The following is an 18,311-nucleotide window of genomic DNA, read 5'->3' as shown; positions in this document are numbered from 1 at the left end:
TTCCGATCGTGTCGGTGTGTAAAACGCGGAAGTGGAAGAGGCCATGCAGCCGAGTTGCCAAAAATGAAGGTTGACGTGGCGCGGTCAGTGCGGCGGTCTCAACGGCAAGACATGGTGTATTAGACAAACTCACGGTGACCCTATTGCGTACGAGTTGCTTGTAGCTCCCAGCATCGCTCGAAAAGGACACCACCCGAGTTTCGCCAACAGATACTCCCCTTTGGGTGGCAAGAAATTTCAGGATTCGCAGACTTGAGGCGATTTCTCTCTTCACGGACGACTGTGAGCTCTCGTCTCCGACGATTTTTGGGCAGCACACATGCAGCCGGCATCGCTACCACTCGTTTCGTGTTTCTTTTCCCAGTCCATCCACGCCCCCAGTGAGCCATGAAGTCACACTTCCGCCTCTTCTTTTTTGTCCTCATCTACCCTTCCACAGCTGAGACACTCGCGTTTCTTTGGTAATGTGCCTTGGAGCATGGAGAAGGGGCTTTTGCGGAAGGATGAGTCGCGTGTGGTCTTGTCGTGCGATCGTTGAATGGTATCGATTGCCACTATCTTCCGCTGCCCGATCCAGTTTTTTCGTTTTTGCTCTCCTCCGCTGTCCACGCCCTCCATTTATTCACCATCGCTAGCCGCTTCTGCTGTGTGACCCGGCGACTGAGACGCATTACCGCCAGTCTTCCTGCCTGTGCTTTCTCTGGCTGCCTCGCTTATTCCATCGACTTGGTTTTCCCTCGAAGTTTCCCCCCTCCGCAGATTCTTTCCGTGTGATTGCCTCTTTCCGCGTCCCTTCGCGGTCTCCAGCGGCCCTTCGCGTGCTGATGACAGCGTCGCCCTGGCGGTGCGAAATCGCAGCACTCGCGCAGCAAACGGCGTCGCGTATTGATTCAAATCTCCTGCAACTGTCATACTTGCGCATTCCTTCCAAGCTCTTGAGCTCCGCTCACGCCTCCGGACGACTCCACCGGGGAGGGCATAATCGCTGGACTCTTCACTTTTTACTTGCGAATATGAAAGCGAGTCAACCGGTCGCGTGCCTGCTTGCCCCTCTCTGTCTCACCCTCGCGAAGTGAGGCAGCTGTTCACGGGTTTTTGACTTCTGCGCTGAGCCAAATTATTCCTTCCATCTATTTCTCTCTGCGGGAACCCAAGACCGCCAGGCGCGTCGCCTCCTGTGGTGGCGGGTGGCTGATGCCAGCCTGCTGCTACCAGCGTCTTCCTCTGGTGCACATGAGCGAAGGCGGTCTCCTGAGATTCACGCAGAGCTGTTTTGAGCGACACAGGGTTCCCTGGGGAGTGACCTGTTGTGAGGGGCGCTCCGCGACTCGCTGAGCGCTAGGGAGGTGGCGACGCCGAGTCCTTGACTCGCACGAACGGAAAGAGCCAACAGCGCCAAGCATGTGGTTCTGGGGAGGGGGTGGGGGGGGCGCCCCCGCTGGCGCTTTGAAAGAGGCGACTAACCCACACGCGTCAAACAAGCAGGACTTTTACACGGAGGCGCATCTCCAGTAGGTCCCCAGTGAACGAGAAAAGTGATCCTGGATGCCTGACCGCTTCTCTCTCAAGCCTTGCTTCGTATGCGTCTGCTCCATCTCTACGCTTTCGCGGTCTTTTTCTCTCGAGCAAGTCTATATTTTCCCTCATTCGTGCTACTCTTGGCATTCGGCTCAATCTCCTCTTATTCGCCGGTCGCGGCAGTGTCGATTCGCGTTTTCCTCCGTGTTACGGGCTTTCACGTTTTCTCAGGAGTGATTTGGCGTTCACTCGCGTTCGCTCGTGCATCTTTTGAGTTGCCGAGGGCCGTCGCCTCTCCCTGCGCTGCGGTGCTTGCACTGCAGAGTGTGGTCACAGCTTCCGCTTCATGAGTCGCTCGAGCTGGCTCCGTTTTCTTCCTGGCGTGCTTTCCATTCACATTCGCTCGATGGCTCTCCCTGTGCAGCGTATTCTTTTTGCGGACTCCCGTTCTGTTTTTTTTGTGTCTGCGCCGTGCCAGCTACATTCGCCGCCTCGCGTGGCGAGGGTGCTGAAGCCAGATGGTGTGTTTACCGTTGGGTTTGTTCGTTTTTGTGTTTGCGCAGGGCTCTGTTTGACGCGCTTCAGGCGTTCGGTTCAATCGACGACCGGACTCGCGATGCAGCTGTGGAGATACTTCGGCAGATTGCAGAGCTGCTGGTGTGGGGCGAGCGGCACAAGAACGAAGCGTTTTTTGACATTTTCTGCGAACAAAACATCCTCTCCTACTTCGTGGAAGTCGTGGCCCAACCTCGTGTCGCCAGCGCCGTCAAAGTCCAGGTCTTGCAAACGCTCAGCATTCTCGTCCAAAATACTCACCGGAAAACAGCCATTTGTAAGGTGTACCAGGCCGCCTTCTGCCTCTGTCTCGCGGCGGGTTGTCTCCTCTATTTATCGAACATACTGAACGATGCAGGTCGCTTGCTGACGGGGCCTTCCGGTGGAGGCGCGAACCTCTTCAGCCATCTTCGCGCGCCAGTCGCGGCACCCTCCTTCAGCGACTCTGTTTGACGAAAGGCAGCGCACTCGCGCGCGTGTGTGTAAGGCTAGCGGCAACAGACGCGGGTCGAACCGAGCGCGAGCGCCTCAGTGTTTCCTCAGCAGAGGACAGTCAAGATGATGACAACTGTGGACGCAGAATCCTTCGAACGCCATGCGTCAATAATATGGTGGTAAATGGTTCTGGGCCCACGAGAATCCGAACCGTCTATACCGAACAGACTGACAGTCTTTGTGGAGCCTTCCCGTGTTGAGGCTGGTGGGGGGATCGCCTGGCGCCCGCTTGTGTACCGTTTAGACGGATGGAGGCACGTGTTTGTCTCTGGGTGCGAGGGTCGATCTGTCGTTCCCATAAAGCGCGAGGCCCGCGTTGCGAATGTGTCTTTTCCTCTGCAGACTATCTGTTTAGCAACAATTACATCAACACGCTTCTGAGCACAGCCTACGACTTCAGCAATGAGGAGGTCGTGGCGTGGTACGTCTCCTTCATCAAGAGCCTCTCGCTCTTGGTGACCGAAGAGACCGTCAAGCTCTTTCTGAATCGGCGGGCGCCCAGCTTCCCAGTCTTCAGCGAGGCGGTCAAGTTCTTCATCCACCGAGACTCGATGGTTCGCACGCACGTCCGCACCGTCACACTCAGCATCTTCAAGAGTAAGATTCGGCCGTCTCTGGCTGGCTCGCGGCCGTTGCGAGGCGATGCAGCGCGGGGGACCAAGGGCCGCGGAGGAGTAGCCGGCGTCTGCGTCAGATCAGTTCTTCATCCCAAGCCATGCCGAGCCACGCCTGCTGCGGCGAACAAGTGCTGGTCTGAGGTACCATTAAAACGATTCTTTGTACTGCACTTTATATCACCTTTCATAATCTGCATTCTGATCGTATGACACATCACCTGTGTGCATTCAGTTGGTTCCGGTAACTATGGAGTGTCTCTCCAGTCCGCCACCCTCCTGCGCCTTTCCCCCTGCTGCTCGGGTTGCCGCAGGTCGGTGCGTCCCTCGGCGTGTGTATCCAGTTTTCTGTGCATAGAACCCTAGATGGGCGCTCATATGAACGCTCCCCTCCGCAGCGTCCACAGTCCACTCTCTGGCACAACCTGCTTCGTATGACCTGCATTCCATGCCTTTGTTACGCGCGCGTACCCCTTTCGGCGTGGGCGATTCCCCACGCTTAGCCTGCGCTTGTTTCGGCGCAGTTTTTTTGTCTGCGCCAACTGGTACGTCGCTTGACGCGCATGCAGTTGAGGGCTCGGAGCTTCCCGACTTGGTGGGCGACGCGTGTTTCCTGTGTCTTCCTGGGTTTGTGGCGTTTGCCGGCAGTTCGGGAACCGATCGTGGAGGAGTTCATTGTCAAGCACTCGGCGGTTTTTTCGCACATCGCCTGCTACCTCCGCGCCCAGTGGGCTGACCGCTGCCGGGCCCTGCGCGCCTGCCGCCGGCGCGTCTCGCCTTCTCCGTCTCTTTATCTCGCTCGCCCCCACGCTTCTCGCGGCCTCCAGGGTTCTTCTCCGTCGTCATCGCAGTATGCGGCGCCTGCGGCCTCCCCTCCGCCGGGCTCGCCCGCGTGGACGGGCCCCTCGTTGGCGTCGTCCCTCGCCAGTCTGCGCAGTGGATTCGCCGAGTGCGAGGAATTTCTTGATTACATTCAAGACATCTTCGGCATCGGCGTGGAAGTCTACAACGCTATTCTCGTCGAGCGGCTTCTCCTGTATACCTACCTGCCCGTCTTTGTCGGCTGCCTCTGCCGCCAGGCGTCGCCTGTCGCGCAAGTGGGCCGCTTTGCATGTAAGCGGGGACACACAGCATGCTCTGACCCGGGTCGCCACCGGAGGGGCGTGGACGCGCGCATGCAGCGGCGTGTGGGGGGCAGTGAAGCCCTCCCATGCCTCGTTTGCGTAGGGCGGCAGGGTGGACATGTCCACTCCACGTTCAGCCTCTCGCGCTGACGCGTGCTCGCCTCGATTCCGCATCCTCGTCGCATCATAGCTGTTCCCGTAGCGACGTCTCACGCAGCCGCGCAGCAGGCGCGCACTCCCTGATGAAGTCCTGCGTATCAAGGGATAGTTCTCTCAGCGTCGGCCGCGCCATGTCCACGCAGAAACGAGAGGGGTGTGCAGCGTTGCGTCGCTCCTGGCGCCAGATGACGTGGTATGCAACTAGGTGACTCCATGTCTCGAAGTGCCCTTCATGCTCACGCCGCACCCACGCAGCGTCAGCACGGGCGCAGAGGTCGTAGGCAGAGATTGCAGCCGCCAGAAGGTGGGAGAAAGCTTGCAATAGGTCATCTGAGATGCCAGAATCTACGAGGTTTGTAAGGTTGTGTTTCAGATGGTGTCACTTTGAGCCTCATGATGCCCGTTCTGGCTCAATGTCGTGTGTACCCTTTCGTATTTTATCTGGCGTGAGTCTATACCCATGAAGCTGAACTCTCTGCTGCGGTTACGCTGTCAGTCCCCGACAACCATGCGCCTCCTGCGCGACTTGCGACTTCTTCGTTCGCGGGCAGAGGCGACGCCCTGCGCTTCGCGCCTTCAGTGTCTTTGCCGTCGCTCCCACGCCGCGTCGTCTCTGAAGAGACGGTCACGGATTCGTCTAGCTCTCTCGCAAGGCACCATTCCGACGGGATTGTGCGTTGCTCGTTGGGGTCGTTTTCCTCCTTCGGGCCCCCGCCGTCGTTCCGCGAAGGCACGCAGTCCGTCGAGTCTCAGTCCCCTGGTCTCACGCCCCGCCGGCACCACAGCCTCTCCTCGCCCACGGTCTATTCGCGGCTCCGCGTGAAACGGCGGTCTCAGCAGACGCCACAGGCCCCGCCTTCGTCTTCCTCGTCTCGCTCGCCTTCTTCTCCGTCGAGGCGGCGAGAGAGAGCAGAGGCGTCTCGCTCTGTCTCTTCGTCCTCGCCGGCGAGCTCGCGGCACAGCGAGAGCAGCGACGACGCGCAGGCGGCGTCGCGGCGTTCGTCGGAGAAGGAAAATGAAGGATTTCTAGGGGGGCGTTGCCTCGCGAGAGACATCTCCTCGCTCACTGGGAAGGCTTCATGGGCGCGCTGGAAGAGTCCGTGGAGCAGAAAGGGCCGCAGCGGGAAGGCGTCAGGAGGACGCGACAAGGCGGAAGACGACAAAAGGGAGACCGCGGGCGAAGACGACCGCAGAGAACCCGAAGGTGAAGACGCAGAAGGGGATGACAAGGAAGAGTCCGCAGAGCGGCCGCTAGCGCCGAGAGAGTGTCGACGAAAGGGAGACGGGAAAAGAGTCGATGATGGAGAAAGAAAAGTTCGTCCGATGGACACGAGGAGAGAAGGCGGAGCTGAGGATGTGGAACACGCGAGCGACAAAGCGAAAGCGTCGGAAGAGGAAAGCGCCAGACACCACGACGGGGACGAAGAGTGGAAGATAGCATCCTCTCGTACGCAGCGACAGCGTGACGACAGCCACGCTTCGTCCTCTCCACGTAGAGAGGAGCGACCGCGTCGGGCTTCCTGCGGCGATCGGTCCTCGTCTGATTCTGCCTCGGCGCCTCCTGAAGGGGCGCGGGAGAGCGATCGGCCTCGCAAGAACGCGACGCGAAGAAGCGACGCCGAAGATGCGAAGCGCGAGAGTGACGCAGAGAAAACCCGCAGACCACGCGGCCGGCGGGACGGCGGGAAGACCAAGAGAAGGTCGGAGTCGCGAGAGCGCGAGAAGGCGCGGCGGAGACAAGAGAGGGAGCAGAGACTGAGTCGGAAACACAGTCAGGGGCGCTCAAGCTCGCAGTCGTCGTCGTTGCCTTTCAATGTCGCTGCGGCTGCCTCTTCGCCAGGCCTCACCAGCAAGCAACCGCAGAGCTCCACGGGCGCGAGCGGCGACGAGGACGTCACGCATCAGCTGGTGGCGCTGTGGCTTCTCATTCAGACGTTCACTGTAAGCGCGTCACCAGCAATCCTGATTCCGACGAAACGCGACAGACTGAGTGAGAGACATCCGATTCGACGGGGCCCGAACTTTAGATCTTTGACCCATCGCAGCGAGGGGAACACCCGACTGAACCTGGGGGATTCTGAACTGTGATTCGCGCTGGGGAAGAGGTGCGAGGGACATGGCGCGAGGTGAGACGTGAATGGGAAACGGCTGTCAACTGATGGCCCTACAGAACTTTCAGTAAGCAGAAAACACTCCAAAGAAGCCGACAGTCGGAGGCGCCTACCATAGAGAACTGCAGATGGCAACGCGCAGCCTTAACTGAAGCACGGTGTGCGTCGCTCGCATGCGCCTCGTAGAGATGTGTTATGAGCTCTGTGAATCGGTGTCTTTCCTGCGGCTGCAGACGATTGAGAATCCGAATCTCCTTCGCCCTGTGCTGGCGCTCCTTCTTCTCCCCCGCGTGCCGCAGTCGCTGCTTCTCCTCGCCTCCGCGCCGTCACCGGCGACGCCCGCGGCCTACGTCGCCCTCGAGAGTCCCGCCCAGTGCGCGGGCAAAGTGGAAACATTCCTCCCTGAGAACGAGGCGGGGGTCGCGGAAGCGAGGCAGCGCGCGCAGGACGGCGCGGCGGATGGTGCGGCGCCGCACCGCGGAGTCGGAGAGGAGCAGCAGGGTGGAGGCCTCAGCACAGACACGCAAGGCGGGGAAGCCATGCATGCGCCGGAGGGAGTGGAAGGCGGCGAGAAGGCCGCCTTCCACTCCCTCGAAGCGGAGAAATCGAGAGGAAGGCAAGACGAGGAAGACGCGCAGAACGGAGACGGCCAACGGGGAACGCCACTGCGCAGCCAGAGCTCTCTTGAACCTGTTGTGGGCGGAAAGGGCGACGCCGGAGACATCGAGCAAGGCCCCCAGCAGGAGGGCGGAGGAGCCGCCCCGCACAGCGGGCAGAGACAGAGTGCCGCTGAGGCTACGGAGCGAATTGAAGCGCGCACAGGCGAGACTCTAGAAGGCGAAACTGGCGAAGGTGACCTGCAGGCAGACGTGACGCAGGCCGCCTCTTCTTCACCCAGGATGGCGTCCCTCGAGGGGGAGACGAGGCGACTCGACTTCGCGAGCCCAGAGGGCCCCCTGGCGTTTCCAGAAGTCGCGTCGCCTGCACCGCTGGCGCCTCCAGACGCGGCCTCGACAAACTCGCCGCGCCCAGACTTGCAGACGAGACTCTGCGAGAGCCCCGGGGCTCCGCGGGCGGGGCGGCCCTTCTTCATGCGCACTGCGTACGGGCGCGACGCCGAGGCGTCTGGGCCCCTGGCGTCAAAGTTCGGCGAGTTGGGTGCGCGGCAGACCTCGCCGCCGACGAGCGCGGCAGACGCCGCTGTTCGAGTCTCCTCAGGGGGCAGCAGCAGGCCAGGCTCTTCGTTCTTCCACGAGAAGCTTCGAGCGCTTCGGAGCATGGCCACAGCCGGCGGGGCGTCGTCGCGCGGCCGCCAAGCCCCCCCCTGGGTGGGCACCTCCGGCAGCGAGCGAGGCGACACGTCCTCGTCGCCCTCCTCCCTTGAGGTGTGCCTTGCGCCGTCCCTGTTCTCTTCCGCCGCGGTCGTCGCCGCCCGGAGGCCCATACTGCGCAGGGCGCAGACGCAGATCCGCCGCGCGTTCGAGGAGCGCCTCTTCTTTCTCTTCTCGTCGTCTTCCAGCGACGAGGGGAGCGAGGGCGAGAGCGAGTCGCCGGCTGCTGGCGCGGGGGGGGGCACGCGCGCAGCAAACGGGTAGACAGAGGACCGCGCGCGAGGCCAGCGGGAGAGACGGCGGAGGGCGACGGCGGGCGGGAGGCGCCGTGCGCACGCCAGAAAGCCTCCGCCGAGGCTGCATTGACGGTCTGGGCCTCGCCGCGGCAGGCCGACGCAGACGAGGGCGCGGAGGCGAGCGCGGAAGGGACGGTCCCGATGCCTGGAAGGGAGACTCGCGCGGCTCGAGGCGGCAGGCGCCGCCTCCGCGCGCGGAGCGAGGCCACGAAGGCGCGGCGAGTCAGCGTGGAGGGATGCGGGGAGGCGCCCGACGCATGCAGGCCGGACGTGCAGTGGACTGCGCCAGGCAGCGCAAGCGCTTGCAGCCGGTATTCTGGAGACGAGGCGGATGCGGAGGGCGTCGGAAGCGAAGACGAGGACGCGTCGGTGTGGGTAGAAAATCCGTATCGAGAAGCTCTGGAACGGCTCGTGAGCGCAGAGTTCGTCGGGAAAATGCGGCGCGACACCTCCGTGCTCCTGGGCGGCGCGCTGCTGCACGTGGTGCTCTGCCATCCTTCGGTCACGGCGGTAAGTCGCGCGAGCGACACATTGGGAGATCGAGCGCAGCGGCAAATGACGCGTGCGGGAACCGGCAACAACTGCGCAGAAGATCGCGAGAATCCCCCTACGCTTCCACAGCGAACGGCCGAGGAGCCGAGACAGGAAGAGCAGAAAGTGCGGAGGGGCGGGAAGCAAACAGAAACGAGAAGAAGAACTGGAAACGAGAGAGAAAGGAAGACGTCACTCCCTCCTCTCCCGTCCCACCCCGCGAAAGACAAGGATCGGACGCGATGTCCATGTGACGGGAGTAGAATTCTAGATCGGCGTGTGTCTGCTGTTGCGTGTGCGCAGGTGTTCTTACAGAACGCCGGGGTGCTGCCGTCGCTCCGCTTTCGAAGCGTCCGCCGAAGGTCCGTGGCCATGCTTTGTTTTCTCTCTTGGTGGCGCGCTATGTAGTCTCCCATTCTTCGTGTTGTCTTGTGGCGTCATTGCTCCCCGCTGTCGTCTCGTCTTCGCCATACGAAGCCCGCGGTTGGCTTCTACTGCTTCGCGTAGCTCGGGCGATACTGGCGAGGCTGTGGGCGCCTCTGCGTGCCTGTTCACTCCACGCGCCGCATTAACCAAGGTCTGTTACTTCCTTCCAGCTCTCTCTCCCGTCGTCCCGCCCCTCCACCCCTTCTCCGCTCCTCGCTTTTCTTGACGCAGATCATTTCCGCCATCTTCCCGATGCGTGTGGTGTCCTGGATCCTCGTGCAGAAACCGCGCCGCGCCGGCAGAGTTCGCGCGTGGAGCCTCGTTTTCGCTGTCGCCTTGTCCGTCCTACGTGTCGTCATCGCTCTCGCTGACGCCCTCGCCGCCCTCTCCCCCGTCCCTTGCTGACGCGGCGTCTTCGTCTTTTGTGTTTTCTTCGCCGTTCGTCACGTTGCATGGGCACATTTCGTCTTCGGCTTCGTTCGTCTCGCTGCCCACGCGGCTGGACGCGGAGCCCGACGAGGCAGGCCGCGACACGAACGAGGCCTTAGAGGGCCTGCCGTTCCAGTCGAGGCGCCGTATGGAGGCGGAGAGCGCGGCAAAAGGCGAAGAAACGAGCGGAAACGACGCAGACGGCGAGGCGAAGGAGACGCCGCAGGACGGGGCAGGCGACAGCCAGGCGGTGGCAGAGAGTGGAGAGCAGCGGCAAGGAGAGGAGGTCGGCATGCCGCAGGGTGCTGCGCAGGAAGCGGCACAGAGCGAGAGCGGGGAGGCGTGCGAGAATGAAACCGGAAGGGCGCGCACAGCCGCGCTGGAGGTCGGCGAAAAGGGGGACGAGGAAGTCGCACAGCCACGCGCGGGCCTTGAAGAAGCAGAACAAAGGGCGGCTCAAAATGGTGACGAGCAGGCAGACTCTGCCAACGTACCAGGCACAGCATCTCTCGGCGAAGACAGCGACACGAATTTTCGTGTGTCCTGCCGGTGGACGCTTCTCAGCAACATACTCGACGTCGTCACAGAGCACGCCAGCGAGGAGTTTCTACGGCCTGTCACCGTTGCGTAAGTCTCGCGTTTTCGCTGAGTCCTTCGAAGGTCCCCACACGCATGCAAGCCCGTATAAATATGTATCACAGATCAAGCACAACCATGGGGATACGTGCAGCGCTTCGAATGCAGCTACCTCTTCTCGGGGTGCAGCGGTGAGTCTAGACAGCTCTCTCCAGCGTCATCTTCGCTGTCTCTTCGCTGCATCTGCTGTTCGCGCTTGCGCGGCGCTACGCGATCTGCTGCAGTCCCCCGGCTGCAGCCAACCGCGTACGCGAGTCGCTGCGTCTCTCAGCACGTCGAGATCTCATGCCGCTCTTTCGTGCGTTTGTCTCTCTTCGCGTCTGCGCTTTACTGCGAAGAATAACCTGGCTGAAATGCGTACCAGTTAAGGTGAGACGTCCACTACCAAATGCATTATTGCTAAGGTAAAGACTGGCTTCGCGTGTCGGCGTTCCCCGTCTGTTGCGGTGCCCTTGCAGCTTAATGTCGCGCCTCGTGGGTCTCGTCCTTCTGTCGACTCTCGCGCGGCTGCGTCGGTCGGCGATCGTGCCGCCCTTCCTCGCCCGCTCCTCGCCGAGTGCATTCTGCCCCTGTCCCTCCGCCGCTTCGCCCAGCTCCGCGGCTGCGCGGGAGGGCGAGCCGGCCTCCACGCCGCCTGCACGTGGCCTCCCCGGGGGGGCGAAGCGCCGGTCTGGAAAGACGCGAGGGCGGCGCCAGGCGCGGCTCCTGCTGCAGCTCCTCCAGGAGAGCCTCGCGCGTGTCGCACGCGCCGCGCAGCACTTGAAGAAGGCCACGGCGTCCGCTGTGCAGGCCGCGCTGATCCACGCAGACGCGCAAGCACAGGCGGCCAGCAAAGGCGTCGGCAGCATGAACGCCCCCGTCGACTTGTTCTGGGTGAGAGAAAGCGACGCGCCTCCCGGCCGAGCGAAGACACCAAGTGCTTTGCCTCGAGATTATTACGTCTTTGTTTGACTCAGCGGACGCTGGACAGACGCGCGCAGATTGCGTGAGACGGCCATGCTCATACAGACATATATACATATATTTGCATGTATATATATATATATGAATATGTGTATGTATGCTTATAGGCCCATGCATGTGCATATATGTGGAGTCTGTGGTGGCGTGCCCAGACATGCGTGGACTTACCCTGTTTTGCCCTCTCGGGAATGATCGAGGACATATGCAGGTTTGCGTGTCTGTCGCCTGTTGTTCAGGAAGAATGGGAGTCCCTGAAGAACGCGCCAGCCTTGGATCTCTCTGCCCTGAGCCGGGATCTCCGCCTTCTTCTTCCTCCGTCGCTCGCCGGAGTGCAGCAGTCTAACGTCGCCAGTTCGAGTAAAAGTCACAGAAAATCACTGTTGTAGTAACGCCCCGTGTCCCATATTATGTGTACCAGCCCCTACGCCCATGGGTTTGTAGACTGAAAACAGGAAAGATTAGTTGCTTAAAAAAATATATCGGTCATGCGTGCCTTTGATCCGCCTTGCTCTCTGAAGACGGCGCTTCGTATGTTGTACTGTGTGAATATGCGAGGCTGCTGCGTTGAGTGTGGTATATCCTGTATATATTCAACGGCACCTATTCTTCGACGCGGTGGAATATGAACGAATCTCTCTCTCTATATATATATATGTATGCCTATAGATGTGTATATATCTTTATGGTCGCTTCAGGGTTGGGGACTCATGGCTCCAGCTGCAACTGCAAGCGGAGACGTTTCCTTTCTTCTGTTGTTTTCTTATTCAGGGAAAGGCGGCGCAGCAGATGGTTTCATCTGGCGGGAGGCTGCAACGCCGCACGAGGCCCAGAGGCGGGCGGTTCACGTAAGTGCATTTCTTTTCAGGGAGATGTGTTATAGAGGCGCTTTTTTTGTAGGTAGAGGGCGCGCAATCTTTCTTCCAAGCCCCAGACAACATCCCCCCCCCTTCTCCCCCCATCCGCCACCCCAGCCTGCATGGGCGCGTGCTTGGCGCCCTCCAGTCTCGTGTCGTGCCTGCGGCTTCTCACGCCCTTTTCGTCGCTCTGTTTTTCAAATCTCTGCGCATGCAGGAGTGGCTCATTGTCCGCCAGCTCTGCAAGGACGTGGCTGCGGTCGCCTCTCTGTACCAGTCTCCGGCGCCGGCTTCGGTCTCGGTTGCCTCGCCTTCTTCGGGCTGGCCGTCGCCTCTGCTCCTTGAGCGTCTCTCGGCGGAGGGCTGCACGGTGCTGCTTCGCGCGGCAGGGGGCGAGGACGACGGGTTCTACAGAAGACTCCGCGCCGCGGAGAGCGAGTGCGAAGACCAGGAAGAAGAGAGTGAGGAGAGCGACTCAGAGGACGGACGAGACGACGAGCCTCGACGTGGTGACAGCGAGAACGGCGACGGCTCCCAGGGCGGCGGGGGGGGGCGGGGTGGCCTGGGGGGCGGGGTGTCTCGCTCCGCCCCCCAGGCCAAAACCTCCAGCGACAATGCAGGCGCCACGAGGGAAGGCGGAGCGACGAGGCGAGAGCAAAAGGCGCCGGAAGGCCGCCACGCGCATGCGGCGGAAGGTGAAGCGGACCGGGGCCGCGGTCGCACGAGGCTAAGCGACCGGCACCACGAGGTCGGCTCGCCCCACAGCGCCGGAGAGAAAGGCGCAGAAACAGGCGCTGCCGGCGACTCCCGGGGGCGACTTGGGCCAGAGTCTCGCGGAGGAGAAACGGATCTCGCCCCTGGGACGGAGGAGAGCGAACGAAGCAGCCCGTCTGGTTCGTCGCCACCTCAAGCCCGGAATGCCGATCCACGGGAGCCAGCAGTCGCAGAGAGTTACGCCTTTCTACTCAAAAAAGAGGAAGACACGAAAGGCGGACAGCTCGCGTCGAGCAACGCGGAAGGTGAGCGGAAACCATGCATACAGGGTTCGCAAAAAGAGAAAGACGCTCGGGGCTGGCCTACGCAGCGGTCGGCGGTCTCAGTTGTCGCCAACAACTGAGACCGCATCGACGCTCTGCTGTTTTAGTTTCTTCTGCCCCGTCCGCTGCCTTCGGCCTCTGCAGGCGAACTCTGTCGGGAGTCTCTGCTGGTTTATTTGAGGTCTTTCGCCTGTTGCGAGGACGAATGTGTCTTCAACGTGACGAAAGACAAACACATCTCCCAGCAGACTCAGCCAGATGTGGCGAGGGCGCGGAGAGAGGGGGGGGGGAGGGCTCGGGCGTCATTCTCCGCACCTGTACTTCGAAGGCCGTAACGCAGAGGCCGGGTGAGAAAGAGACCTGAGCATCTCCGGTGCTACGCCGACAGGACGCCGGGCTGTATCGAGTTTCGGTTCGAATCTGATTTTCTGCATCGCCGCGACTTGGCGACTTCTGTTTTTCGATTTTAGGTGCGCCTGTGGGAATCGAGCAGACTGAGGGCAGCGTGAGCGTGTGGCTCGCCGACCGGAACTTCATCCGCTGCTTCGTGGATACCGCCGGAGGGCTGGTGAGTGAGGCGTGCTCTAAAGGCGCTGAAGCGATGAAGTCGTGAAGGCGAGCCGCAGGCCAAAGAATAGGATAGACGATGTAGAGCAGCTTGTGGAAACGCAGGGAGGGGGGGACTGGCCGCTTCCCTCGAGCCCAGCAGGGCCTAAAGGCGGACGTTCGTTGCCGGGGATCCAGACGCGTCAACGTGGCAACCCAACACACTGCTGAGTCCTTCGGCAGGCGACTCGTCCGCGCTGACTTTCAACTACCCAAACCAGGGATTTTTTTCTAAAAAATGAAAAATGGCAAAAAAAATTCATTTGTAAATCATGTCCAGTTGTTTCCTAAATCAAATACTGATACTGGTAAAACAGTTAAACCTAGATTAAATTCTTTTCATCATATGAATTAAAACTCAAATGATCTGTTTAAATCTTGACGCACATGTGCCCGTTCGCTTCCCCGTGTTGTTAGCTCTCTTCTCTTCCGCTGCGTGAGTGTAGACGGGTGTGGCCGCGTCCTGGTTTGTGCCTTTTTTTTCTTTTTCTTTCTTGAAGGAAGCATCAGCATCCTCGTTGCTGTGCGTTCTCACTTTCTTCCCCTGCGACACAGGCTACTCGCTACTTTCTGCAGAGCGAGACGCATGCGTTGCTCGTATCGCCTTCGCACACGACGCCCGGCAGCGCTGACGTTCGGTAAGCGACGACGCGAAAGCAGCATTCGGCCTCTCACGTGGATTTATCCAGCAGCAAACCCAGCAAGAGTCCGCGGCGCCTCGATCTCGCGTATTGCTTTAGGGCCTGGAGTTTTTATTAAACCCTTCTTGCTGTGGACGCACAAGCCCCCGGGGCCCCCGACAGGGACAAAGGGCCCGAACTTGTCTCTTGAGTTCTCTTTATTCTTGAGTTCTCCCTTTTGTTGCTGAGATGTTTCCTTCTTCGCGTTCAAGCGCCCACGGTTCCCGCGTCCCTTCCTCGCGTGAGGCCGTCCTCGCAAGCAGAGACATGCCTGGCGACCTCTTGCTACTGCACGCTTAGCCCATCACCCGCTCCTCGGCCGAGGCATGCGCGTGGACGTATGGTGAGCTTTTATGTCGTGCTTTATCTTTTTCGCCTTGTGTGCGTGACCGCCATGTGCCGTCAGGATCCCACTCGCCACCCTCCCTCCGGCACGTCTTCACGTCTCTGCAGCTCCGTTGCTTTATTATGTTTATTTTGTGCTGTGTATTGCTATGTTGATGTCCCCTCTGCCTCCTGTTGTTTGTGTGTTTTCAGCACGGCTTGCCCTCTCGGTAGTATCGACTGCCGCGTGGATCCAACGAACTCGCGCTGCCTTCATCTGCTGCTCTTCGCCTCAGCGCCTCCGCCGGGCGATGCGGTGTGGACTTCCACGCCGCAGCGCTCGCTTGACCTCGAGGAAGACGCCACGCGCCTCGCAGCATCCTCTGCGCTCGCGAGTCCCTGCGCCGCTCACCGACCCTCGCGGCGTCACACGCTCAAGTGAGACCTTCCCTGAGGCACAGGAGGAGGTGCTCAGCCTACGGTGGAATCAGCTCGTCGGCGGCCATATATATATGTATTTAAGTTTCTATGTTATATCTATAAATAGTGTAGTTTTTTCTGCACTTATGTGGAGAGGCGTCGCGAATTTATGGTGTGGATGTATAGGCCTGTGCGTAGCGTCCATGTTTTGTCTGCTTGTGTCGTCGGGGGCGGTAGCCTGACAAGAAAACGGGAGGGCTTTGGTGTCTCTTTGTTTCTCCGCTTGGGTTATGGAGACATCTTCGGCAGCAGAGCTCTGCCTTAGCTCTGGCAGCGCGAGGCTGTTCCCCAAGACGCATGCAGGAAATTATTCTGAACATGGATTCGGCGGTCTTCGAGTCTGTGTGCCGACTTCATCTGTGCTCCACGCTGCTCACTTGCGCCTTCTGTTTCTTTGTTCTTATTTCTTCGTGAGTTCGATTTGCATGACGACAGGTTCAGATTCCTGCCGGTGGTATTGCGACGAAGTCTCTTGTGGCGTGTTCGTTTACAGGGCGCTGACTCTGCAGGTGGCGCCCGCGCTCGGGTCCTGCGCCGCTCGCCGCGGCTCAGGACCCGACGCGCTGTCACTCGCCCTGTCCCCGGCCTCTTGGGCTCCACGCGCGTGCACCGGCCGGTCAAGGGACGCTGTGGGCGCGACAGCCGCCCCTGCTGCGCCCGCGTCGTCGTGGCTGTCCGCATCCTTACCTCCCGGCGCATCGGCGCCTGCGTGTGGATGGTACTGCGGGCGAGGAGGGGGGGAGAGAGAGGGCGCGCAGAGTTGCGCGCGCCCAACGCACTGGGTTCTTCGCATCGCGTTTGACGATACTCTCAGATGCTGCATCGTCGCGGTAGGTCTGGAACTGTCGAGCCTCCTGCATTCTCCAATCCCTTGTGTACAAAATTCTATCACTCTCTGCATGCGAAAGCGCGTGCAGGCCTGGAGAACGCTGCGGTCCCTGCGACCCGTCACGCTTGGCTGCGTGGAATGTTTGTAAAGTGACCTCGTTCCGAGGCGGTTGCAGAAGTCCTTCTTCTATGTATGTATTTTCGTAGAGGCGCGCGCGCGGGTCGGGCGTCTGGTCTGTGCACTGGAATGTTTTTCTTGCGTCCGCCACACCGCTCCTGAGCGGCAAGAGGACAGGTAAAAGTATCATGCGAACGTCTTCTTGAATATGTCACGGGCTGCACAGAGGACGTCCTCAGATCCTGTGATGTGGGAGCTGCGTTGTGCGATTCAGAAATCCATTCAGGAAGGACGGCATCGAGCCCGGACGGCGTTTCGGCGCTTCATTGATCGTTTCCTAGAGGACGCAAACGCAGACGACTCCTTGCTCTTCACTTCTCCCTTTGCGTTCCCTCCGCCTGCGTGGAACAGTTTCGCTGCGTCGTTTTCTTCGCCTGAGATTGTATGCCCGAAGGGAGCTGCTCTATGAGGAACGACCGCAGAAGACGAAGAGGCGCGGAACGCAAGCGGAGTTGCCGCGCGGCAGAGGCCTGCCCCGAACCGCTCTCTTCATCATCGAGTGGAAAACGAAGGCCTAGAGAGTAGCGCGACAAACGCACGTCGTGTGTAGGTAGCACATTTCGGTTATCTCTTCGAATGCGCAGACAATCGCTTTTCCCATTGTCAACACTGTACGACCTGAATTCGGCATCGTTGTAAGCGAACAGTAATTACGATTGGATGAACTCTCTTGAAATCACAAGAAGCCGGTCTTTCGCGTGTCAGCGATTCCGTCGGCGATTGCCCACGATCACGAAAGCTTATACCACAGACGCGGCAACTGTGTGGGCTGCGGTGTTGAAGACAGATGGGCGCATGCTGCTGACTCGGTTTCCACCGTGCACACATTCTGTATGACAGCTGGAGCCTCCTGTAAGGATTTTCAGCCGTTTTGATGCGCTGCAGTGCGGCTTAAAAGGATGTAATTGCTGCATTGGTTTCCACTCTTTGGTCTCGCAGCGTGTTCACACGATCCTGAACTGCACCATCGCACTTTCACATAAAAAGTTGAGTCTTCTTCTGCAGGCGATATATGAATGGAGTTGCTCGAGCTTCCAGTGGTAGTTCGCCGCAGCTTATCCCTGACTGTGCGTACCGCACACGACGGAGTGCGCATATTCTCATGCCAGCATATGTGCTAGTGTTTTTGCTGGCATACTCAAAGTCACAACTTCTCCGCCCCACCGGAGGGAGCGTTACAAAACATGCTCGAAGATGCCAGGGCACCGCATGCGCGCCTTCGGAGACGTCGCTAATGCGTCGGCATGCAGATGCAGCTCACTGTGTGCGTGCAAATACACGCTGTACTTAGAGCATACGTACATGCGGTAGGAAGCGGGCTAGTCGGGGGGGAGGGGGGCGGGTGCTTGTGTAAGTGCGCGACGGCTGCCCCTTCGACCTCAGCGGGCCTCGTGTTCTTGAATGCTGTCTCTGAGAAAGAGGGGTAGACAGTGGCGACGAGAGCTCCGTTCGGACGCGATTTGAAACCTGCAACTTTGTGATACACCCGCACACGTGGATGGGGGCGCCACGCCAGGGCGGCGGGCTCAGCACGAAGCACTATTCCGCAGGCGAGGGCGCTTCCCTCTGCATGAGAAGGCAGACACACGGAACCGGCTTCGCGCCTCGACTCATCGCTGTCGCTTGTTGCCGCCCTGTGAGTGTTTCGTCGGAGGCGTTCGTATCGGAATATGTCGAGGTGTCCGTATCGCTCTGGCAGCCCCCTCTGCGTCAGTCTGCGTTCGAGCCACCCTAGCACGCATGCCGTGAACCGCTGAACGAAAAGTCATATCTTCGCGTTGTCGCGGCGATGTTTCAAATGCAGGCTTCGGGATCGCGTGCAAGCCTCAAAACTCTTATCGCAAAAATAAGCGCTGGTCCCTCCTGAGCTGGGAAGCCCCGTGCGTTTCATCCACGACTCTCCTGAGAAGCACTGGTCTCCGTAGCCGGGGCACCTGACCTCAGGTCGAAACACACTTCTAGCATCATAATGCCGCAATAAGTCCCATAATAATACGTGCACGTAAACACAGGGGGCACACGGACTGACACGGCTATAGGCTGACACCTCCAGTAGCTCACGAAGCTGAATCACGTCTCGATTAACTGTGGCGTAGCTCCCATGAATGCAGCAGACATCTCTTCACATCGTTCGCC

General features: G+C 59.9%; 1 protein-coding gene across 1 annotated transcript; it reads left to right on the top strand.

Moving 5' to 3' along the window:
- Positions 1-1,401: 1,401 nt before the first annotated feature.
- On the top strand, positions 1,402-16,584 carry BESB_074560 (uncharacterized protein; the record flags this gene model as incomplete). Its single annotated transcript, XM_029365829.1, has 18 exons — positions 1,402-1,511; positions 2,082-2,350; positions 2,911-3,165; positions 3,831-4,295; positions 4,962-6,406; positions 6,810-7,961; positions 8,030-8,713; positions 9,038-9,096; positions 9,443-10,216; positions 10,684-11,098; positions 11,425-11,545; positions 11,957-12,033; positions 12,260-13,061; positions 13,550-13,647; positions 14,241-14,323; positions 14,903-15,127; positions 15,663-15,999; positions 16,390-16,584. 18 exons carry the CDS (start codon positions 1,402-1,404, stop codon positions 16,582-16,584), a joined length of 7,566 nt encoding a protein of 2,521 aa, XP_029218313.1.
- Between the last annotated feature and the right edge of the window lie 1,727 nt (positions 16,585-18,311).

This window comes from Besnoitia besnoiti (genome assembly GCF_002563875.1).
Source record: "Besnoitia besnoiti strain Bb-Ger1 chromosome Unknown contig00007, whole genome shotgun sequence".
Classification (NCBI taxonomy): domain Eukaryota; phylum Apicomplexa; class Conoidasida; order Eucoccidiorida; family Sarcocystidae; genus Besnoitia; species Besnoitia besnoiti.
The sequence above is the reverse complement of the archived record's forward strand: the minus strand, read 5'-3'. Positions and strand labels throughout refer to the sequence as shown.